At 37.8% G+C, this 25898-nt stretch overlaps 2 protein-coding genes across 4 annotated transcripts in view; one reads left to right on the plus strand and one right to left on the minus strand.

Annotated features, from left to right (window-relative positions):
- Positions 1-560: 560 nt before the first annotated feature.
- LOC146003182 (uncharacterized) lies at positions 561-8945 on the plus strand. 2 transcript variants are annotated; one of them, XM_083141368.1, is made up of 2 exons: positions 561-674; positions 7041-8945. In XM_083141368.1, the coding sequence occupies exon 2, from the start codon at positions 7054-7056 to the stop codon at positions 8296-8298; it is 1245 nt and encodes a 414-aa protein (XP_082997494.1). In that variant the 5' UTR covers positions 561-674; positions 7041-7053; the 3' UTR covers positions 8299-8945. The 2 variants fall into 2 exon arrangements, with proteins under 2 accessions (XP_082997494.1, XP_082997493.1); XM_083141367.1 differs by lacking the exon at positions 561-674 and adding an exon at positions 729-877.
- Positions 8946-10315: 1370 nt separating this feature from the next.
- LOC146002907 (uncharacterized) overlaps positions 10316-25898 on the minus strand; it is an 86466-nt gene continuing 70883 nt past the window's right edge. For both annotated transcript variants that reach the window (XM_083141006.1, XM_083141005.1), the window contains exons 2-4: positions 18453-18666; positions 13601-13943; positions 10316-10875 (exon numbers count right to left, since the gene is read on the minus strand). In XM_083141006.1, the coding sequence (XP_082997132.1) occupies positions 10329-10875; positions 13601-13943; positions 18453-18666 (1104 nt within the window). In that variant the 3' untranslated portion in view covers positions 10316-10328. The remainder of the gene's footprint in view (positions 10876-13600; positions 13944-18452; positions 18667-25898) is intronic.

The following is a 25898-nucleotide window of genomic DNA, read 5'->3' on the forward strand; positions in this document are numbered from 1 at the left end:
CTTACGAGTGACTTGTAGGCTCTTTGATTCTTGTACTCTCAGTAAGATATACGTAGTTATAGTTTTTTTCAGCTAAAGCACAAGACATAAGTTAAAAACAACCACCGTTGTTTACAAATAAACATAGCACCAAACTGACAGTATTCAGTTTCTTCGTGGAAGAATCGTCTTGTTCCACTATTCACATTATAATGATAATAGCACTGGAACGCACCATCCAACAACACCGAAATGAACTTCTGTTTGTTAAATGGAAACAAATATTCATAAACAATAAAGAATTACTGTGATTACAGAAAGATACTGAAGAGCGAAACGCTTCCAACTTTATAGTTTTGACGACATCTTGTTCAATGTTGCCAAACTAATGCTGCAGTGTAGAAAATTTGCAATAATTAAATTGTAAAAGGAACAATAAGCAACTTTTAAAAAGATGTATTCGATGTATAGATATAATATGCAATACAGTGCTGTAAATGGGGAAACAAACAATCCATAATTAATGTAGCTAATTGTAATTTGAAATGATTCAAAATGTGAGGGTACAGGGTGCGAGTTCTTAGGACGCTGTGCAAAGAGTAACGATGTTGTTGAAGTTGTCGTTTTCCATAGCTTGTAATGGTGGTTTAGTGTGACAGTGAAAGCTATATAATGTGGGGGAAAAAATAACAACAGTACGTATGATTAATTTTATAATCTGGGAATTATTTAGTTACATTGCTCAATGTTTTCTCATGACGAGTGTTGGATTTTCAGACGTAAACACAACACATTGTTTTGTTTATAACCATAGCTAAAATTGATTCAATCTGAATATTTTGGATGGCCTGTATGAATGTGCAATGAAAATATTTTATGAAAAAACAATAACAGTCAGGTACGTGCACACGAAATAATTTTTTGAAAAAACAGTTTTGTTTTTAAAATTATTTTCTGGCAACACACACAATTGATTTTCCTTGGCTTGGTCAGAATGAAAGATACGAGTGTTTCTGTTGTGATTATTCTTTATGACTATTTCGCTACAATTTGTATTATGATAAAGTTAACATGGATAAATCGCAATTGTAAAGTTGTCTTGTTTAATAAAGAAATAGATTTTTCTTTTAAAAAATTAATACTATACAACACTATCTATTTATGAAGATCACAAAAATAACATAAGTTTGTTTTGACAGTGTTTTTGAATGAACTCTCAAAAAACATATGTGTAACACCCTGCACTTTAACGCCATTCGATGTAAATAGCATACTTATCTTTATGATTTCCTCTTAATATACTACTGTAAAAATACCATAAACATTTTCAAAAGGTTTCTTATTGATGACATGCAACTTCTTTTGAGACCCTGAAAATGTTATAAACAAAGCAAGCCAATACACTGCGAACCAAACTTAAATATTCCTACCAACCCACTAGAAGAGCGGAATATTTTACCTCTCTTTGTTGAATACATAGGTATGTAAAGTTGAATTATAGAAATATAAGCCAGAGTCTAGGAAACATGCAAAGTAAAAGGTGGGGAAGTAATACATTCCATAATGGTATGAGCATGTTCCTGAAGTCATAACAAAGCGAATGATTCAAATTAAAATAATTGCCTTAATGGATTTGGTGAAAGCAGTTATTTTTACTAGGCGAAAGGGTCAGTCGGAGTTCTTTGTGTATGGAAAGTTATCTGAAGCAAACATGCAAGTGTATTGTCTGCAGTTAGCAGACAATTTTCACAAAACTTTACTGTGTATACTGTATAACATCTTTGTTACAATAACCTTTCTGTACATTGAATTTTGGCCGTTTCTATAAATATTTAATTTTTCTCACACGTTTTAAGGCTGAACACTAGACCAAGTATTCACAAGGACTTGTTTGCTCTTTTTGAGAAGAAAAAATGCTAAATGTCAGAGAAACTTTTCATTTAAGTATTCAACTCTGCGTAAATTCAAAATTCAAAATATGAGGCAAAGATAGATGAATAAATATTAGGAATTGCCAGTTTTTAACAAATTATTTTGATAATGATTCATTTTAAATGTGTGCTATCCTAAATGCATGACAACATTGTAGGCCCTATACTTAGCTTTCTTTAAATCTTAATCATGTGAAAGGTATAGTGGGATGTATAAGTATCACCAAGCAAATTGTCCATCACCTTATTTATTTTTATTTTTTTTTCCCAATAAGAGCTTCAAGAATTGAAACAAAGCAACTGCCAAGTTATTGGCAGCCTCTGCAACAATATACATAACGATCTATTCCTTAAAAACAAGTACTATCCAAGAGACATATTAATAAAAATAGTCATGGACGATTGGCCGAGCAGTACTCATGTATGCCACTTGTGCTCTCTGTACAGAGCACAAGTGGCCTAATCCATTCAAGACAGTTGTAAGAAAAAGGCACATGGTACTATTATCGTATGAGGGAAACACCTACGAATCATATATTTCGGACTTCTTTACATTGCTAACGTGTTATTTTCGAAGGTGAAATAATGCATTTCTAACTAAGATAATGTCTATTTCTTCTATTTACGAGTACTTACTGTTACTTGTTGTTTCGAATCTGTAACACATTATGGCCGTGATAGCGTACTGGTTTAGGGGGCGTTCTGAGGGTGTTTTGTCGATTTATGCAGTGTTGCAACCTCGTTCACCGGAAAATATCTACTTTCATGCCCGGATTTGAAATTATGCTAATACGTCGCAAACCATTGACATTAGCCTCACAAACCATTGACGTTAGCCCCACAAACCAGTGACGTTAGCCCCACAAACCATTGACGTTAGCCCCAAAAACCATTTTCCGTAAGGTTAGGTTAGGTTCAGTTAGGTTAGGCAAGCATAGTTAAAAAAAATAATTAAAAATACTCGACACGTGGTTCTAGTGAAAACACGGCGAGGCTGAAACACTGGCTACGGGGTTGCATCATCTTCACACACGGAACATTGCACTCTCATCCAGGGCGGGAGCAGAAACAGCATGTCGGACAGAGATTTTCGCGGAAAACAACACACATTCACATTAAAATGGATCAAATCTATATTCAGGAACTTCCACAACGCTAAAGAAAATGATTTCCGTAAGTACTTTCTCCTGTAAATTGAAGGAATCCGTTTCCCTCATACAATAATGTTACCAGGCACATTTAAAAACTTAGTATTATGTTTAGCTGTTGGAGCACATAGTGAGCAAGAATATGAAACTTACTTCTAGCACTGAAATGTTGGTAATTCACTGTTGTAAGTTATACATGTAAATCTATTTCCATGAACAGTAGAGTTATGCCACTTATGTTCTGATCCCCTCATGTATCTATTGTATGACTTTTTTTTGTGTGTATGTATACACTGGTGTCCTAAACTTGAGCACGAAAGTGACTTTTCCAACATACATGCCACGAAGACTATGCATTACACAAATATGTGATCAATTGGGTAGTCTAAGGGCTTATCTACCTACCCGTAAGTTGGTCAGTAACATCGAGAGTCGTAATGTAAGAGTACAAGCAGTGGTTTTGTTGGTTTAGTGAGGTCTTGTGGACTAACTGTGCTTCTGTACTTGCGCTTATTGTGCACATGGCTCAAATGCATCATCTAAATGAGTTTTATCATGGTCGGATTGTCGGAAGATTGGAAGAAGGGCAAACTGTGACCAGTGTCGCTGATGAATTAGGAATAGATCACAGCATTGTGTCACAATTGTGGAGAAGGTACAGGACAACTGGAAATGCCTCTAGACGTACTGGAGGAGATTGCCCATGAAAGACAACAGGTGAAGACCATTATGTGATGTTATGGGCAAAATGTAATCGTCAAAGTCATGCTGGTCAGTTGTCTAATAACCTGTTCGCCAGTACAGGGACACGCATATCACATTAAACTGTAGCAAGACGTTTGAATGAGGAAGTGCTGTAGGCACGTATACCTGTTAAATATGTACCTTTGAAACATGCCCACAAACAGTCTTATTTGTGAAGGTTTCGAGAGCACTGTACTTGGACGGCTGAAGAATGGGTAGAGTTCTAATCACAGGATGAAAGCTGGTTGAGTCTGACGTCTGTTTCTGGACGTCAGTACACCAGGCGTGAACCTGGGACACAGTACAAGCAAGAAAATATTGTGGAAAGGGACAAAAAATGTTACCAGGGGAATCATGACCTGGGCTGGCATAGTGGTAAATGGACGTAGTGAGTTGCAGCTACTGGAATGAGGATCGGTGACAGGTGAAAGGTATTCAGTGATGTCATCCTCCATCATGTTCCCCTGTTCCATGGAACTGTAGGTCCGGATTTCATTTTTATGCATGGTAATGCTCATCCCCATCGTACAGCATTGGCCTCGTGTAGTGGGGGTACGTTGATACACGGGAGCCGGCGGAGGTTCCACAATATCCAAACTACGCACTACAATTGTCGATGCATTGTGGGCTGCCACACGCCATCCACGCATAAATGCGATGCTTAAGGTACGAAGGCGATTGTAAAAGAAAGTTTTGTCCTGCACCATGTTCGCGAGAAACTTATGTTCCAAAATGAGGTGTTTAGCCTCAATTAAATCTCTCGTTGGCATGGCAGGATCCGTGACTTTGGTATGCAGCAATTGCATGTAGTCTTCTACGTTGAATTTTGGTGTAGTCTCGGAGTTTCGGTGAGTCTGGAGCTCCTCTCGCATGAGGGTCATCTGTGCTTGCAGCTGGGCGACCGTTGCTTGAAGTTCATGTACTGTAGCCATGGCAGGTGGATCGTCCAATGCTAAGTCCGGATGAAATTCAGGGAGAGTTGTCTGGCGTAAAGCAGGTCGTTTAATGCATTCAAAACGATCTGGATATGTTAATTCAACTGTAGAAGGTCTTCTGAGGTTCGAACTGGGTCCACCAGACATGAAGCACACGCACTTCTTCTTAGCTCACATCAAGAGCATCCCATCAGCTCCGCTGAATTCTCCAAACTGAGACCCCGCTGTGGCTGGTACGCTGGGATCACGTGACCACTTGGCACATCTGCATTATATACATACTTCAGACCGCAACCCAATAGAACATGTGTGGGATGCTTTAGGCAGACATGTTGTGGAGAGGAGACATCCACCATTAATGCTGCCGGAAGTCCAAAGGGCCCTCCATGAGGAGTGGAAAGCTTTGCTGCAGGAACTCAATAATTTTGTTTTGAGTATGCAGTGCCAATGTCAACTCTGTATATCTCACAGGAGGGCATACCCCATACTGATTCACCTATGGTTCATCACAGAGAGTGATTGGGTAGGTTGTTCTGGACATATGCTGCTGTTGGATGCTGATGAAGCAGTTTCAAAATCCACCGTGTGCTGCATTCAGTTTCATAACAGATGATTAGTGATTGTGTAAAATAGTGTGTTCTTTGTACCAAAATATCTTTGCTTCAAACTCCTATGTATGAGTAGAATGGGTATGCATGTTCCATGCTTAAGTTTTGGGCACCAGTGTGTATATATACACACACACATGCACAAATAAATTATATTTTTTGCATACACATAAAAAGTGGCAAATTGATCGTAATTATCATGTTTATGTATTTTATTATTGGTAATCTGGTCCGAATTTGTACTATTATTCTACAGTAAAAAGTTTGGTGTACAGATGAAGACTTCATTTCATATTTTTTTAGATGTCTTACACATGTTGTCTATTGGCTTTGAAGTGTTTAATTCAACAGCCTTTACTATTAAGTCTCTGATTGTTAGTGAAATGTTCTTTATTAGCATACAGTGTTAATTTGGACATTATACACTATCTATTTCTTCTAACTTATGTCTATTCTAATATTGAACAGTGAACAGTTTAATTTCGCCTGTGGTGGGATTGACCTATAACAGATCTGTAGTTTTACTACAAATATGGTGTGCAAAAAAAAAAAAAAATGTTCACTTAAAGACAAGAAAAGAGATGCTCTCTCAAAATATAGTGTTGGAATAGATTTAAGTAGTACAATGGACAACGGATAAAGCTCAATTAACAATGCATGCTGGTGTTTACTATTGTTTAACAGTACTTAAGGATTAGCTGGACCTTTGGCCGACACCAGCAAAGCCATTTTCGAAATTTGCTCTACTTTTGAAAAATCACTGTGATATTCCAAAATTTGAAAAATTACATCTGTTTTGAATTTCTCTTAGAGCAATCATGTGAATCTTCGAGAGGTTTGCTCTTGCTGTTGCGTAGATATTCACAATAGTTTCATGACTACATATGTCCATTGAACTATTGCTCATGTCTAAACAGCAGCAGAAGCAAACTACATACATGAAAATTCACATGATTGCTCTAAGAGGAATTTAAAACAGATGATCTTGGTGGCGAGTGGTTAGCACAGAATGCTACGATGCCAGGGATTGCAGGTTCAAATCCTGACCTGGGCATAGGGGTTCATTCTGAGTGTCCCCTTCATCAATTTCATCATATTTAGTCATCCTCATCTTCGTGATTAGCCAAAAGTGGCAGAAAAGCTAAGTAAAATAAGCCAAATCAATCAAAACATGTAATTTTTTCAGATTTCAAATATCATAGTGGCTTTTCAAAAGAATAGGAAATTTTGAAAACAGCTTTGTTCACCTCGGCCTAAGCTCCAATCGAGCCTTAATAGCCAGTTTGGTGTCCAAACTGCATAGGCAGATCACATGTTTTTATTAACCTTTTGACGCCCAAGCCCTTTTTCAATAGTAAGCCTCGGTTGCCCAAGCCGATTTTGAGCAAAATGCAGTTTCAATTAAATGAGTGTAGTTCGGAAGCTAATTGCCCTAGAGAGATGAGTGATATACCGTTGTACGCGGAATGAACCAGAGATTCAGACTATATGAAATTTTTGCAAATTCGGCGTATATGTGGCGGGGGGGAGGGGGGCTAACTCTCAAAACGACCTTGACACAGCATCTCGATCGAGACGCTTGGGCAATTGAGGGTTACTTTTGGGTATCTCGATCGAGATGCTTGGGCACCTAAAGGTTAAATGTATGCAAAGAATGGTATTAGTTAATACTACATTGGAATTTCTTCTTTACAGATATGCTCGAGTAATGGGGAAAACAAGTGATGAAGTAGGAGAATCATCTACTAGAAGTCCACACAAACCGGAAGATGCAGATGATGAGCAACCACTTAAAAAGGCTCGATACATTTGGCAGATAAAGGGCAAATATCACTTGAAGGAGAGGGATAGGAAATTCTTTGTATCTGAAAGCAATAGTTCTGATTGCTTGTTACCAGTTGACATGAAAGCATGCGAGGAAGACTATTTCGAAGCAGAACAGAATGTGTGTGAGTGCGGGGAAGGAAAACTGGTGGTGTCTCCAAGAGCGACATTAGTGCTGGAGACGTGTGAAGATGAGGGCAATAACAAAAAGACTGAAGATAATATGGAAGTGAATGAAGAAGTTGATGGTGATGATGAGGATGACGATGATGAGTATGAGGATGATGATGCAATACCAGCTGTAACATATGAAGGTAGCATACATGATTATAGTCACAGACATTTAAATCCTAATCAGAATGAATGTTTGACTCAGCGTTTCCCAACATTTTTAAACTCGGTCAATCACTCGAGTTGCAGGTTGAGAAAATGGCAAACAAAACAACTGGCGAAAGGTATAGTCGACAATACCATTAATAAAGTTCTTGAAGATATGGGCTTTGTTCCATTGCAGACTGACTCTGATGACATCCTAGAAGATCAGGAGAGCAGTAACCACTCCAGGCAAAATCTGGAAAATGAGGCAGTCTTGATGGCGATTCAGAGCCACGGATTACAAAGACAGGAATACGAAGCCCCGTCGGGAAGCGAGAAATCTTCTAGTCCTGCTGACGACGGAAACAAAAAACGAAAGGTCCAGCAGTGCTTATGCACATGTTCACTGCAGCATCAAGATTCTCCAAAGGGATCATTCGACCGCTTGGATCCTTTCCATCATAGACCAATTGTCTTTGAACAGGAAGATGGGTTGGCACCTACGAAAGTTTACACGAATATCCACAGTCTTGGCCGACTTCGCGTTAAAAGAATGAAGGCACCTAAGACAAAATCAGCCCCCAGTGTTTCCCTTGGGAAAGGCAACGATACCGCGGAAAACGATAGTAGTCTCTTAACGGATAAGGAGAAACTTGAAGATACAGAAAAACCCAGTGAAGTCAATGAGCAGAGTAATTCTCAGAATGATGAAGGTATATCGGTACTTGAACATGATAATTTCCTTGATCAAGCCGTATCTGTTGCTATAGAAAAGAAGGGTTTGGGTATGTTGTGTTGTATTGACCAGGGATAAATAATAAGTAATCTGTGTTGCAATAAACAGAATGTGAGCTAGATTTGTAAAGCAAGCTTAAGTAAAGAATGCTCTGCCATCAGTTGCTTTCAAGCTTAATGCGTAGTAACATTTGTAATGTGAAGTGGAATAGGTGAGCATACACTTGTGTGTGTCTATGTGGGATAAAACGAACTTAGGTGTTTGAATGTTGCCTGAATGTAATATGTACCTCATGCTACTACAGCAGTGTATTTTTTTTAGACTGAATTATGATGATTTTTAAGATCTGAAGTCCACTGAATGTTGCAAAGCATTTCATGACAGAAAAACAGAGGCGCTTTTTAAATGCTTGTCATAATTAGAATAATGAATGTCAATACCACATTCATATACAAAATGCCTTCCTTTCGCTTTTGTATGGTTAATAAATATTTTCATAGTTGTGGTGTAACAATATCTTGTATGTAGGTTGTGCCATTATGAAAAGAATATATATTTTGCAGGTGCTCTTGCATTTCTGCCTAACACTCAACAAAAATAAAGTTTGTCTTGAGAGATATATTTAAAGAACTGACAATGCTTTAGATTTAACTGGTGTATTTCTAATAGTTTGCTAGTAAAAGATTTTGTAATTAAAATTGAACATAAATAAATAATTTGTAGAAAACGGTACATTCAATTTGGCTTATACTTTTTGAATTGATGTGTATTTAAACATTTGTGGCAGTATTTTTTTAATGAATGAATGTGTGTACCTATACTGTCCAGTACAGTGTTTGTTTTATGAAAGAAGAATACCTCCCTGATGGTGTAACGGTAACGTCATCACCTTGTAATCACCAGGTTCAATACCCAGCGGAGGCAGTGGCATGCCCAGGATTTTCGAAAGGGAGGGATTATGTACACTTTTTCTGGTATTCAGCCCTTATTTCGCCATCTTTTCCTACCTTTGATTGATGTTCTTTTTTTTAGGAGTACTGAGCCAAAGGGGGGGGTTATAACCCCCACCAACCCCCCCCCTGGGCACGCCACTGAGTGGAGGCACTTTAACTGTAGGTCAAGTCCCGATTAGCCTATCTGTGCATAAAGTGGACTTCAAACTTTTATAAAAGATGAGTCTCAAGAATTAGAATATATAAAAAAAATGAAAAGACCCTTCTATCAGTGATCACCCCTCACAAACTCAATATGAGAGGAAAGCAAATTTAATTTAGTAATGGATAGTTCGTGTACACACATATACACACCTCTCAAACTGCATAAATTATTTGTAACATGTGCACGAACTATTCTAGTGGAAAAATTAAAGCTTGCATACCTTCTACACATTTTCAAATAGGAAACCATTTCTCAATCATTCTTTCAAAGGTTCTGGACCTTTAACCGCCCCAGGATTGTTCAAGCTCCAGGAATTGTAAATAAATTCAATTCCGGTCCAGGAGGGAAAATCCGCAAGCGTAAATGGGTTCTGGACTAAGAACCTTTTTTCCGTATCAATTTAAATACGGTCAAAGTTCGGTATTGAAATGAAACAATACGCAACTTGGACCAAATGTAAATTGTGAGAAAAAAAGATTCCAGTCCTGTTACGGAATCGGTTAGAATTTCTGGGTTCCTGGACTTTAACCACCATGATGTAAAATAATGAATACTACTAATAGTATTTTCCCCTCACAATTCAAGTTGCTATTCTTCCATTTCTGGCTAATTGCAACGATGAAGTTGAATCATGTTTGATATGTTAGCATTGTTTTTTTTTTTGCCACTATTTGCTAATAGCAAAGATGAGGATAAATAATTTGTAATATATATATCCAGGAATTGAATTTATTTACAATTCCTGGACCTTGAACAAACCTGGGGTGTTATAGGAAATTAGCTGAGATGAAACAATGTAACCATTATATTATGTTGCATACTGCAAAATTCTGCAGAATATGGGTTGGGTGTGTAAAGGTTAACTCCAATATATTTCTTTCCTGGCAGGACTTAGCCAAACGTGAAAGACAACAGAATAAAAAAATCAATTGCTTTATTGATTGATATTGTCAATACCACACTAACCTTGATCTTACCAAAGCCTGTTCCCAATCATCATTTTGTTCATTTAATACACATTGAGTATATGAATCACTACACTTTTTACAACAAAACAACAATGTAGATGGAACAAAATCTGTTGTTACATTGTTGACATGGACTTGTTTTGAAATGACCCAAATTGCACCATACAAAAAAATAGGAGTCTGGCATTTTGGATGGAAACAAATTGCTATGGGTCCTGTGACTAGATGCATACAAATGCATTTAGGGAGAAAAATGTTCCATGATTCAAAACAAACCTGTGGCTGCCATTGCATTTCAAAGTTGTGGCCGTTCGAATCCCTAATCATGTAAACACTGTGTTTATAAATTATTTGATATACAATTCTGATTGATAGTTCATAAAGGGAAGGAACTATAGAACCACTAACTGAATTATTAAGTAGAGTAAAATGTTTTGGTATAGTCAATATTGCATCTCTGTTTATTGCGCCAGGTAACTGAACTGTAATATAACTGGAACTGGTAGTGTATGAAGTATCCTGGAAGCATCTGAAAAAAAAATTAAACTTAATATGTACATATAAAAACAAGCTGTGGACAAAAATTAGGCACCTTGCATTGTAAGGTAGATTTCCGACTCATGCAATATGTGACACATGCTGCTTAGGAATGAGTCAATCAGCAGCAACTTTTCACACTGTAGTGGCATAACAGTGTGTACAAGCCTGTGTTCGATTGATGAAATTCTCCAGCAACATGTGTCAGTGTGAATTCTCCCTCAGGACAAATAGTTTTGGTCACGTACTATGAGTTTCATAGATTAACAATCAGTTGTGGCATGGAACGTGTGTGTGAGCCACTCAGGTAAAATAGATCCCACAACAGTCGGGCCACAGCAAAAGAAGGAAGTTGCATTTAAAAAAAAAAAAAAACTAACAGGTCTATGCTAAAATTGCAGTCAAGAGACCATACTCAAGAATAGGGACCACCATCGTGTGCTAGGCATTATGACTGCAAAGTGCTTCCCAACCAACTTTGGAAACATGGGTGCTGACTCCATGGGGCTTGGGAGGGCTCGATCCCCCCCAATGTTAACGATGTGATGGTAGAGCCCCCAAATAATTTTGCTTAAGAGAATCTAATGTATTATTTTGCTTCTCTTGTAAAGTTTACTCTGAATTGTGCCACATGAACTTCAATTTAAATACACATTTGAAATGTTCTAGACCATCATCTTTGGGGGGACTATGGTTGGACACAGCAAAACACATGACTTATTACTATATACTAAGGTTATAATTATGACTATTGTTAATATTTTTTACTAAAAATAGTTTCAAAATAACGAGTTGATATGACAGTTATACCAGTATATTGTTCAGTGAATTCTTAACAATTTGAGGTCGTAAACACGACTTTTAGGCAATATTGATATGTATGATACCCGAGACCTCCAGATCAAATCGAGTTGAGTCGACCACCCAACATGCTCGGCTACCGAGGCCGGCATAAAACTGTTAGGTTGGCCTCTTAATGTAAATACATACTTTTCAATAAAAATGTTAATTGTTATCTAAAAAAACAAATGACCAGACACAAAAGACATAAAAAGACTTTGAAATATTTTCTAAACATTTTTTATGTTACATTTCTTTTGCATGAGGAATATAATAGCTGCTTAAAAACTGCTATACGAAGACGTAATTTTTATTTTTAAAAAAGGGAGGGAGGGAGTCATTCCTTCATTTATTTCGGTGATCAGAGCCCCCCCCCCCCTCCCCAATAATTTTGACAAGTCGGCGCTGCTGTTTGGAAATAATACTCCAAAGTGAACTGAGTGCCATGGACTTGCTAGCAGCTACCCACAAAACTGAATGGTTACACAGGGCACAGAGAAAACAACACTGAAAACGTGCTATCTAGCGAGCGAGTCTTATATCTGTTTGCGTTCAAACTTAACTCTGTGGTGCAACAGCACTTTGAGAGCAAGGCCTGCAAAGAGGCTTTTCGTTGTGGTTGGCATATTGAGTCTCATCTCTGCTGTTTTGTTGCTTTCAAGACTGAAGCTCATTATTGCTTCTTCTCAAGTAGTTCCCCGGTTGTTCTCATGATGCTGGATCAACACAAATTTGTTTTAGCTCCCACAGGGAATCGAACCTGGGACGGCTTGCACGAAAGGCAAGAGTGCTAACCATTTGGCTCCATGATAGCCATTTGTATGCAAATGATACCATAAATAATCTCCATAAAACCTCCAATGGGACTGTTTGCAAGGTGTTGTTTAGACTGGAGGCAGCTCTGTTGTGTTCTGTGAATATTTCAATTACCCGGAAAAGATCCTTTAGTTGAGATGTAAAAGCATCTGAATTTGAAAGGCTACACTGAATTGCTGGGCAGCTAGGGTTTGGCATTTTCCCTACATCTACAGGAGGAACAAAATTGGTTATCCCAGAGTATTAGGACAATTCGCACAATCACTCAAATTGTGTGTGATTGGTTTGATGTACATGCCCACAAAGTCCCCAGATTTAAAAATTTTCAAGACATCCTTGAACAATGAGTAAAGTGCCAGAATTACCATCCATGGCCAAACTGTGGGATTGCTCAAAGGACAAATGGGTGAATATTAATGTCAACCACATCCAGGACCTTGTGGAATTCATGCCAGACTAAATGGTAGCTGTTTTTCAGTCTCATCGCGGTAAGTTTCAGTCAGAGGCATCTAACTTATTGTCCAGTGGCCGTATTAGTATGAATGGGATGGCCCAAAAATGGTGTCTGAAATACTGGCTACTTATCATTTTTTGTTACCTTTTTTGGGCCACCCTATATATAAAATTGTCTGAAATACTGGCTACTTAACATTTTTGGTTACCTTTTTTGGGCCACCCTATATATAAAATTGTCTGAAATACTGGCTACTTAACATTTTTGGTTACCTTTTTTGGGCCACCCTATACATAAAATATAACTTGCTGAAAAGTTCTGTGAAAATTGATTGTTGATATTGGATATTCTGTGAATAATAATTTCATCTGACTGCAATGAAGGAAACGAATTCAACTGAACAAGAATGAATGGTTGCAGCAAAACATTGTCTTTTCCCCAAAGGGAAGCAGCCCATTGTCATGCACGAACTTTCAAACAACTATTCATGATTTTTTTTCTATCGTGGATATTACAAAAGTGGCACGCAAAATTTGAGTGCAAAATCGAATTCATACTGAAGTATGGTTTGCAAAGTTATGTTAGGTATTATCAAAATAAATCTTACCCATATATTTCTAAATTCCACAATCCTGCTGAACGACCACCATTTTTTTCATGAATTTGACATCCAACGGGGTATGGAATGTAATTCAGATGGCGATTGCTGTCCAGGAATATACGAGGTTTTGAAATAAACGGTAAGGAGGGTAAATATAAAATATCATTGTCGACCATAGAAAGAATTTCCAATTTTGGTAAGTACACAACTTCTTGTGGTACGGTGCTAAATTTATTTCCATCTAGGCCAATCTCTCCTAGATTTCTGCAATGTCTCACATCAGGAGGTAGTGCTGTAAGGTAGTTTTTACTGAGCTGTAAATGAACAAGCGAAGATAACTGGCCCAACTCTGAAAAAGAATAATAGTTACTTTGTAATTCATCAGATATTATTACGGTTAAAAGCATTATTATGTTTCACAACATAATGGGCACAGATTTTATGCCAATTTTTTTCCAAAAAAAAAGTGGGGTATGACCATTATGTGAAGCTATTTTTTTAAAAAATGTTTTAGTATTGCTGAAACCTAAAAATAATTTATTACAAAATTGTTTTTGGTGCATCATTAGGATTAACACATTAGTTGTTATTGATTGGTGCCTTGTAGTCAAAATATTACACTTGAGAAAATTTGCTGCAGTGTTGCAAAGTATGGACTGAAAAAAAATATGTTCTGTGTTGGAAAATTCTGTGCCACTATCATTGGTTTCGTTATCTGATGCGAGGATTATGCAGTGAAAGGTTATGAAACAATTTCTAGAGAAAAAATGAATATGTTGTGAAATAAGGTAAACTACTCTACCTTCCTAGCATCATGATAAACATTTGGAGTGAAAAATGTGGGTGGGGGAGAAGAAAGGGTGATTGTTTTTGTTCGCTTATTTTCTAAAGTTAAAGATATCTTGGCACAACAATATACACATTCTTACTATTGTAAGTGTGTTTTGTTTTCATTATATAACTTTTCTTTTAGTTTGTGGTTGTTGCATGCAAGTAACAAGATGAAATGTTTTGGAAGAACACAATCCCTCCATCCGACATTAATTTGTAATATAAATTCTTACATGTGTACATTTACAATTTCACTTGAGTATTTATGCTAAAAATATATTTTGTTTGTAATGTCAATTCTGGTACATAATATATATATTTGAAAAATTTTTGTTTGTGGAAGTTTTTCTGTTACAAATTCCACATGCTTTACCAGAGATTTATTTTAGTTGTTTTATAATTTTTCCATTGCATTTACAGTTGTATAGATAATAATTTTTCATAAGCAATATATTGAAAACAATAAAATAATTTCCAATAGAAACCAATTCAATAGCCCCATCTAGTTCGCTGCACTTTTTGACTCTTTGCACCGAAGCGTATAGTTTCGTTACATGGTGCAGCACCGTGTCATCTAGTTTGTTGATTTGGAGTCAAGTAGTGTATTTGGTGCCTGCACTACATTCTGGGTCGGTGTATTGTCATGTGGTGAGTACTAACTAATCAAATGACCATTTAAAGCAGCAGACTGGCATTTGTTGAATCTTCTGAAGTTGAACACCGCTTTCAGTCTAGTTGGTTGAACGTCATTTCCTTGCACCACTCTGACACTGGATACAACTGCACTGCACCGAGTGTCAAAAAGTGCAGCCAACTAGACAGGGCTAAAAAGTGCAGTGAACTAGACGGGCTGGTACAATTGACCAATCGGTTCTGATAGTGTGTCTAAAAACTTATATTGGCTATCGGATATTGAGTAATTGAAAATATTCCCAGCTGGGATGACCTGAAGAAAACAAAACTATTTTACATCGGACTAAAAAAATCATCTCCACTGGGAAAGTGAGGTATGATATTAAATGTCATTTGGGTAAAAATAAATTAAATCTGTGGCATACCAGCCCTCTGGAGGCCATAACCTGCCAAGCAGCTTTTTCATTGGGTGACACAAGATCAATGCATCTAGTCCCATAGCCACTGTTTTGGAGCTTTATATGTTACAAAATATTACAAGGACTTAAAGCAGAATAAAGAATTTTATATAAATTAATCATTCTTTTTATAAAGTAGCATGTGGTGCTTGAAAAAAAGTAAAAAGGTAAAGTGTTCCCCTGTGCATAGCACCACGCCATGAAGGCGTATAGGGGGTGTGGGGGTAACGCCCCACACTTTCTTGATCCGGTCGTGAGTGGGGGTGATGTGATCAGCATCACGCCCCTAACCGCCTTTACCCCCCAGGGTTTCCCCCAGGTACCCATGTTATTCGACGCTGGGTGGGCGCCGGGGCCGCTTTCACCGTTAGAAAAGTTCCCGGATTTGAACCGGCCGGGGATCGAACCCGGGACCTTGAGCATGGTAGTCAGACGCGTTACCGACTGAGCCACCGCGGCCACTTGAAAAAAAGTGTTCCATTTAAAATTAAAACCCCTTTCCAGTATACGTATGTACATGCTAAGGAAGGTGTACATGAACCACCATAATTTAATTTAAATCAATAATGAGACTTGACATAAGGACAATACCAACCAGATTTTTTATTCAAACATTCATCCACTTTGTTTTTCTGGCGATGGAAAAATTTGTAACCAATTATAAAGGTTTTGTTAGTATTGGAGAAGGATGTCTTTCCACATAGTTTTTCAGGTGTTCCTTACATCAGTTGTCACCTGCAGTGTGGTGCAAATGTTTGTGTACTTTGGTTGCAGTTCAATTTTTGTCTCACAAAATCTCAAAATTGAGAGTATTTTATTTTTGAGTGGTGTGAGGAAGTGCAAAATAAATAGAGTTTTCCTTCAATATGGTGAGTTATACTGCATTATATGTGTTTATTTTTATCACAGCTATACTTCTAAAAGAATCAGGAAGTGGCAAGGTGAAGGACAAACTGAACAAAGAAAGTTTGCATAAATTTAAGAGAGAGGAGCCTGTGGAATTGTTAATTATGCCATTGCTGAGTTAGCCCATTTACATCAGACACTACTAACATCACTGATTCCATGACCAATACATGGTTTCTGGCATGTATTTTATGAGCTATTTTGGTGTTACACTTTGGCTTCTGCAAACAAACATACAGTACAGTCAAAAATAAACTGAACTTTTGCAGTAACATATTGCATAAACAATACACCATTTTACAGAACACCACCCTCAAAATAATGCCAGCTTCATACCACTTGTCAAAACAGCACTGGAGGCAATCTTTGGTCACCTCCTCCAGAACGTGCGTCACATACATCTTGACTTTGTCAGCTGAAGCAAATCTCTGCCGTTTGAGCAACTGTTTCATCTTCGGAAAGAGGGAGAAATCAGCTGGGGCCAGATCCGGAGAATATGGAGGCTGCAGAAGGATAGGAATGTTGTGCTTTGTGAGATATTCGATCACCTTGAGCAACCAGTGTGCGGTAGCATTGTCTTGGTGGAGCAGCTAGTTCTTTCTTTGCCATAAATGAGGTTTTTTCCAACGTACTGAATCTCGAAGATGACGAAGAACAGCAACATATGCATCCCGATTGACGGTTCGACCTTCAGGAATGAATTTGAAATGCACCAATCCCTGGATATCAAAGAAAACTTCCAGCATATCCTTTCCCTTGGTTCTGTCTGCACGAAATATTTTTTTGGTCGGGGTGAGGAGGATGATTTCCAGGTCGACAACTCCTGTTTGGATAGTGGATCATACAGAACACATACAAGATCTGGATCCTGGTCCACCCTGTCAATCATTTTTCCACTGACTAGTGCACGCTCCTCCCGTTGCTCAACTTCTTGGGAACAACATGCTCACGCATGTTGCATCTGCAAATCATTTGCGAGGATAGCGTTTGCCAAGTCATCTATCGACTGTCTACTGTTTTGACGGACATCTTCCTGAACTCTGGCAATCATTCCTTCCGTTCTTGCTGATCTGGGTCTTCCTGGATGTGGGTTATCTTTGGTGCACACGCGACCACTTGTGAATTGCTTGTGCCACTCGTGAAATTGGGTCTGCAACATTGCTTCCTTCCCATACACTTGGCGTAGCAGAGTAACGGTTTCCGTAAATGTCTTACCCAGTTTAACACAAAATTTGATGTTCACTAGCTGCTCTTGAAGCGCGTCATCTTACCATACCACCCTACGAACTGCAGTATCAGCACAAGATAGCCTTCGCTGTAACGTGTTTACCTTGAGAGCTGCACAAACGAACTGTCTGCTACATACGTCTTATCACATCAGCTAACCCTCTGCGCACCTGCAGAACAGTCATTGCAGATACAACCCCATGGTGGCCAAAGTTCGGATTATTTTTGACTGTACTGGATATCCTAGGATATATATGTTATTGCTGCTTTCTTTTTCAGATTTGTTGAAAAAAAGTTCTTGTAACTTATGTAAAATCATCCATTAGAACAGTGCCATAAAAGTAATGTTGCTAGATATTCCACAATGCAACAATTGAAGAAAGTACCAGGGGGGAGGGGGGGGGAGGGAATAACTTACCCCACCTTATCCTGCCATAATTCAAACATGGATAGAGAAAATATTGAGTACGTGAACTAGCATATGCAGGATTTTTTTTTGGGAGGGGGGGCTGGAATTATAAATGTGTATACTACATAGCTATGTTCTAGATGGGGCAGAGTAGACAACAAAATATTTTGTAATCAACATCTTAAACCTTTGTTTCAAAAGTTGTTCAAAGACAAAAATGGCAATCAGGCGGCATTCTAAAAGGGTTTGTATTTGTATTTGGTTTTCCAGAGTTCTGTACCACTGTCATTTGAAAATTATGATTTCCTCAAAATTTCGAGAATGGCTGTAGCCCCATCAGCACCTCTTTGCATATGCCAGTGAGAAGATATGAGTTTGTTTTCAAAATACTTACCGCTTGGAATATATAAGAGGTTATTAGACACAGCATTAAGTGTCTTCAGTTTCTTCAACTTCCCAATGCTTACTGGTAATTCCACTAATTGGTTTTGGCCAACATCCAATGTTTCCAAGGTTGAAACTTCTCCAATTTCTTCGGGAAGCTTTGTTAAACAATTTGCATATAAATACAAATTACTCAGGGAATGGAGTCGTCCAACCCACTGTGGCTGGGAAAGAAAAACAAATATGTATTTAACGCATCAAAAATATTGTAGCATTGCTAATTATCAAATAAAGACTTTCCACAATTTTCTTGTGATTACTTTTACAAGTTGAACACAAGGGTATGGAAGACATTCAAAATGAGTAAAATGTATGCAAGTTTTCTCTCGAGGTGTGGGAGGATGAACTTTTTCTCACCTACTGCGATATTGAAGATTTAGTGTTAAGTTCTGTCATCAGGAGGGGATTGAGGATCAACACTGCACACCTCCGTAACCTCTTCCCTACAGTGACGTTAAAGGTAAGTGCGAACAAAAAAATCATTGTAAATAATGAACACAAACTAACTATAAAAAGACTTGCTGCAAAATGAAGCTAAGGAAAACAATCTATATATATAGACTCTGCCACAAATAAACATTCCATATTAGGTAAGGTCCCGCCTGCATACAGCACCATGCCTAGAAGGCACATTTAGGGTAAGTGAGGTCCCACACCCCCACTACATATTCTCGATCTTGGCCATTTTGGAGATGATGCGATGAGCAACATGCTCCAACCACCTTTACCCTCCAGGGTTGCCCCCAGTTACCCATTGATTTGAGGCTGGGTGAGCCCCATAGCCGCTTTATGCAGAAACTAGGCTGGTAAAATTTCAACCTCAAAATACCCACCCCAGGAATCGAACCCAGGTCTCCCACATGGCAGTCGGACACCCTACCAACTAGACCACACAGCCTCAAATCAATGTTTACCTCGGAGCAACCCTGGAGAGTAAAAGTGACTGGAGCATGGTGCTGATCACATCACTTCCAAAATGGCCGAGATCGAGAATATGTAGTGGAGGTGTGGGGCCCCACATACCCTACTAAATGTGCCTTCAAGGCATGGTGTTGTATGCAGCTGGAACCTTTACGTCTGATCTTACCTAATATGGAATGTTTATTTGCGGCAGAGTCTATATAGATTATTTTCCTTAGCTTCATTTTGAGGCAAGTCTTTTTATAGTTAGTTTTTGCATTATTTACGATGACACAAAATAAATCCCCGATTTAGATGAAATTTAGTATACTTATAGAACTTCTAATGCTGATTACAAAAATGACAATTTTTTTTAAGATTGGTCAAGGGGTTCAGAAGTTAAGCGTTTTTTTAAATTCTCCGTGTACGTCACTTGCTGCTCCACTTTGAATGACACACATTGGGTTATAAATGATTATAACTTCCTTCAGGTTTGCCGTAGAAACTTCTAGTTTGTTTTCTTTTGTTCAGAATAGTGTAAGCTTTCATTTAAATATGGTTTCAGATGAGTGTATCAATAAACCATATATTTTTATGTATAGTTTCATGTATTTTTTTAGAAAAATAAATGACTTACTTCAAGAGCGAATTTCGTGCAATGCTTCCCCTTCAATTTTCCCCCAATTTTATATGTAGGAGGCTCAGAATGGGTACTAATGCCTGATGGAAAAATTGGGATGGGCGGTTCGGAGACAGGGTGATAAATAAACCATTTGCATCAAATGACATTAAAAGTTAATCTTATTAAAAATGCTTATGTATTTAGCACAAAACCTGAAGTACAATATGTTTTAAGGTATAATATTCAAAATTTATGTTCACTATGTATGAAGGTAAGCATGGACGTAACCTGGGGGAAAAGGGAAGCATTTCCCCCCTCCCAAATTTATAGATGAATCAAAATGTACACGTTAAATACATTTTGTGAACCTCCTCGCACTTGAGGAACAAACAAATAAAGAGTTATAATTGTGATTTTTCAAATGTACATATTTAGCAAATAATCCTGGACACTATTTTTATGGGATGGAAAACTTTGTGATTCTCTCAACCCAAAGATAGTCCCAAAGTTACGCCCATGAAGATAGTACTTAATAATATTTACTCTATTGTACTCTATGCATTGTCAAAATTTCATGTACTATAAATTGTGCCCTTCACATTTTAGAAGAATATTTTGACCATTTCGAACACACTAAAGTATTTGACTTATCACTCTCATTTGTGTTGCTAATGTCCACTGGACACAGAATACTTTGAGGCCAGTGGTAGTTGATGAACCAAGTGGATGCAAGAATTTAATTTCTGCATTTCCTTTTATCACGTGGACTTTTGAAGCCATCCTACAAACAAGTTTGAATCGCGCACACGTGCTACTACATAACTATTTAGAGTTGGAATTCAGAAAGCCACTTCTTCACAACAGTCAAACGATACAGTTATACAAAACATATATCATCAGCACTTATTATTTTTTCATTGACTGTTAAACAACCAGTGTTTCGAAGTAACTGGTTTCAAGTAACAGTTACTTCTTATTTAGGAATTCTAACTGTAACTAGCGACTTTTAAAAGTAAATAACTGTATCGTTAGCAAAGGTAACAAAGTTGCTTTTTACAGTAGAAGAAGAGCTAAATTTGACAATTCTGTTCCCAACTATAAAAAAAAAGAAAGATATGTACCTTCTCTGGATGCTACATAAAAGGATTTTCTTGGAATTGCAGGCCTGGCAAGGAAGCTATGCTTTGTTGCATGCTAACTTTAGAACATCTATGCTTTATTTCAATTTATTTCTAATTGTATGTGAAAACTTCAGTGTTTTTTGTGGACTACTGCATTCGTTGTCGAGCTAGGAAAAAGTCATTGCCGAAGGAGTGGATCTTTGGATCTTGTTGAACTTGGAATGGAGGAGAAAGAAATAGGTGGAAGTGGAATCAATGACACCATATTCAAAATACCGTGGTCAGCATACAATGGTTTCTTAATTAAAATCGTTCAATCAAAGCTCACTCTGTGTTCCATCATTCATTTGCAGTAGTAATGTAAATGGTTGATTTGGTTGTTTGATTTAGTGTTTTGAATCCACTTTATGCACAGTAAGGCTAATCGGGACTGGGCCTACGGTTTAAAGTGGGATCCGAACCACTATGTGCCTCCACCGGGTATCGAACATGGGACTCCTAGTAATGTAAATATATGAAGACATATTATGTACTACAAACACAAGTCTTCATGATCATTGATTGTGTGCAATTTTTTACACAAATCAATGAACATTAACTGTAAGTTACTTTCACAGTAACTGTAAAGTGTCTCACGGTTACTTTCAAAGTACCAGTAACTGTAACAGTTACTTTTTAAATGAGTAACTGTAACTTGGTTACTTGTAAAAAAAGTAACTTACCGAACACTGTAAATAGCCTGTAGCCTAAGTTCGAATTTGAATTTTATTTTTCTTCCATTGACCCTTGTTTAAAAGGGCATGGAAAACGTCAAGATACATAATGAAATAATAATTAGTTAAGTACATCATAAGAAAAAAGAAGAAACATTGTGTAGTACATTACATCACTACACCAAAGTAAAAATGAAAAAATACACTTCATTACACTACAATAAAAATTAAAAACACATTATCATTGTTGCATGATTGAAATAAGAATACAATTAAAATACATATTTTTTAGTACATTGGCCTTGTATTGTCTTGTTCCATGAATTCTCCGATACTGTAGAGAGCTCTCTCTGTCAAATATTTTTTTATTATTTGTATTTGTTTATCTTTTGGAGATATCAGTTTTATGTCATGAGGCAGCTGGTTGTAGAATATTTTTCCGGCATTCATTGGTGAATGTTTTGAGATATTGAGTTTGTGTTGGTTCTGGTAATAATTATCTTTCCCCCTTGTATTGTGGTTGTGTAATTGGTTATTTTTAGTCATGCTTCCAGTATTTAGAACAAGCGTTATAGCCTTATAGATGTATAGGGAGTATATTGTCATTATTTGTTTCTCCCTGAATAACTCTTTGCAAGATTCCCTACAGCCTAGTTTGTACATTATTGTAAGTGCTCTCTTTTGAAGTCTCAGTATTCTGACAGTATTATTATAAAATGATCCACCCCAAGCTATTATGCCATATTAAACATAGGGGTAAATTAGTCCCTAATATATGCATTTGTTAATTTCTGTTAAATTATATTCAGCCATTTGTTTTAGCAGGTATAGATTAGATGATAATTTACTGCAGATGTTGTTAATTTGTTCTTCCCACGTTAATTTTTGATCTAGTGTTATTCCCAAAAACTTTACTGAAGATACAGTTTCTATGAGCACATTGTATATGCATAGTGTTTGTGACTCAAAATCCATGTTTCGGATTGTATTGAATATCATAAATTTTGTTTTATTGTTGTTTATTATTAATCCATGTGAAGTATTGTGCCAGTTGGTTTATGGTGATAAAAGTGTTTATTTCAAGCTTCCTAGGGTCGATACCTCTGGCAAGAACAGTTGTGTCATCTGCATAGGTGACAATTTTTGTGTTTGGGTATTCTGGTACATTGTTTATGTACAAAATAAAGAGCAGGGGCCCCAGGATTGATCCTTGATGTACCCCCATTAACACTTTCCTACTTTGTGATTTAAAGTTAGTGACTATACCATGCATGTTGTAGCTTATTTGAGTAATTTGCATTCTGTCCTGTAGATAAGTTCATAAGCTATCCCTCTTATTCCTATATTGCTTAGTTTGACCATAAGCAGGTCATGTCTTACCCTATCAAATGCCTTGGAAAGATCTAGATATATAGTGTTTGCAGCTTCATGTTTCTCTAATGTTTCGGTTACATAATCGATTAACTGTGCTAGAGCTGTGTTTATTGATTTCCCTTTCTGGAATCCATGCTGGTTTCTGTTTATTATGTTATATTTGTTACAAAACTTTATAATATCATTTGATAATTTTTGTTCCAATATCTTTGAAAAAGCAGATGTTTGGGAGATAGGTCTGTAGTTCTAAATGTCTGTTGCAGCTCCTTTTTTTGTGTCAGTTAGTTGGTAAAGGTCTATCCAATTTTCCTGATGTAAGAGGTATTTAAGATAAACTATATTTTGGCCGCGGTGGCTCAGTCGGTAACGTGTCTGACTACCATGCTAAAGGTCCCGGGTTCGATCCCCGGCCGGTTCAAATCCGGGAACTTTTCTAACGATGGAAGCGGCCCCGGCGCCCACCCAGCATCGAATAACATGGGTACCTGGGGAAACCTGGGGGGTAAAGGTGGTCAGGGGCATGGTGCTGATCACATCACCCCCACTTACGACCGGATCAAGAAAGTGTGGGGCGTTACCCCCACACCCCTATACGCCTTCATGGCGTGGTGCTAAGCACAGGGGAACACTTTACTTTACTTTTTTTATATTTTGCTCACATGTATCCCTACATTCTATTGTGTAACTTTTTGAGTATTCTAACCTTTTCCCTTGTATTGTAATTTTTTGAGACGTGTGGTCAGAGTTAAGCGTATGTAGGACTTCAGCTTTAATGTGATTTGATTGTATGTTTGTTATCACATGGTCAATCAGGGTTTCGGTACTTTCTGTTATTCGAGTTGGTTCTTGAATTATTTGAGTTAGGTTGTTTGACTTCAAGGTATCCAAGTATTGAGCACAGTTTGTTTCTTGTTTTAGAAGATCTATGTTTATATCTCCAACTATTAATAGTTTGTTATGTTTTTTTGTCAGATGGTTTAGCATGTTGTCCAAAGCATTTACGAAGAGATTTATGTCACCGTTTGGTGATCTGTATACTGCTATAATCTTAAATGTATCTAATCCTATATTAAGCTCTACACCACTAACTTCTAGTATTTGTCAAAATAGTGCATAATTAATCTTCCTGGTGCTGTTGTATACCAGGTGTGCCAGTTAATAATTCTTAATTGATCCGAAAGAAAACAAGTGTATCTGGGGAGAAAGGTAACAAATGCCTTATTCAAAGTATGCACCATCGCTAGCTATACATTGTGCCCATCTGTCCGTCAAATTGTGGATGCCCTACCAGAAAAATCGTTCACATTTTGAAGTGATCCAATCAGGAAGCCATAGGTTGACATCTTCGTAATTGTTGAAGTGTTGCTGTGAAAGTGAGTTAGACATCGATGAAATCAAGTGGTAGTCCGAAGGGGCTAAGTCTGGTGAGAATGGCAGGTGGAACAAGAATTCCCAGCCAAGTGCAGAAATGGTGTCTCTGACGCCTTTCGCTGTGTGATGAGGCGTTGTTGAGCTGCAAAATCACATTTCCGTGTCTTGTTGCCCAATCTGGGCACTTATCGATCAATGCATGGTACAAATTGATGAGTTGTTGACGGTAGTGAACGGCATTCACTGTTTCACCTGGTTTCAGAAGCTCATGGTACACCACACCCTTCTGATCCCACCAAATGCACAGCATCGTCTTCCTTCCGAAGCGATTCGGTTTTGTGGTCGATGTTGAAGGTTGTCCTGGATCAACCCATGACTTTTTGCATTTTGGGTTCTCGAAGTAGATCCATTTTTCGTCCCCAGTCACTATCCGATGCAAGAAAGACTTTCTTTCATGCCGAGAAAGCAACATTTTACACACCGTTTTTCGCTTTTCCATTTGTATGTCATTCAGATGATGTGGGACTCCTTTTCCTGCCTTCTGGATCTTTCCCATGGCATGAAGACGATCAGATATGGTTTGGCGACCAACATTTAACTTCTCTGCCAGTTGTTGTTGCGTTTGCATATCGTCTTCGTCCAACAGTGCTTGCAATTCGGCATCTTGGAATTTCTTCAGCTTGCCAGGGCGATCTTTGTCTTTCAAGTCGAAATCACCACTTTTGAATCGTTGAAACCAATGCACATAGGCATCTTGTGTTAGGACATTGTCACCGAACGTTTCCACAAGGATACGATGGCTTTCACTTGCGTTTTTCTTTTGATTGAACAAGAAAAGCAGGATGTGCCGCAGATGCTCCTTATTGGTTTGGTCAACATGTTTCCCACACAAACCCAATATCATGATCACTCTCACTTGATTGCACATCCACGGCATTTTGACAGGTACTGTCCTGGCAACACACTGACGTAACAGTTGAGACTGTGCACCAGACCTTGCTTCCAGCGCCATCCAGCGATGAAATTAAGAATTATTAACCAGCACACCTTGTAGTACTGACACATTGTACTGCAGGGTCATTTCATCTTATGTGATTAATAAGATATTTATGCCTTGAATACTATTTCTACCGAATTGGTACATCATTGCGGCACTTGTTACTGTAGAAGTCTATACAAGTCTTTTAACTGTTCCAACCACCCCGTCACAAGCAGATTTTTCTGTGGTATGTGGCAAAAAAAGCACCATTTGGAAGAACTTCAATCAGAACAAATGTGTATTATTTATTCTTACT

The sequence above is a fragment of the Lepisma saccharinum genome, chromosome 19 (assembly GCF_977018435.1).
Source record: "Lepisma saccharinum chromosome 19, izLepSacc3.1, whole genome shotgun sequence".
In the NCBI taxonomy this organism is placed as follows: domain Eukaryota; kingdom Metazoa; phylum Arthropoda; class Insecta; order Zygentoma; family Lepismatidae; genus Lepisma; species Lepisma saccharinum.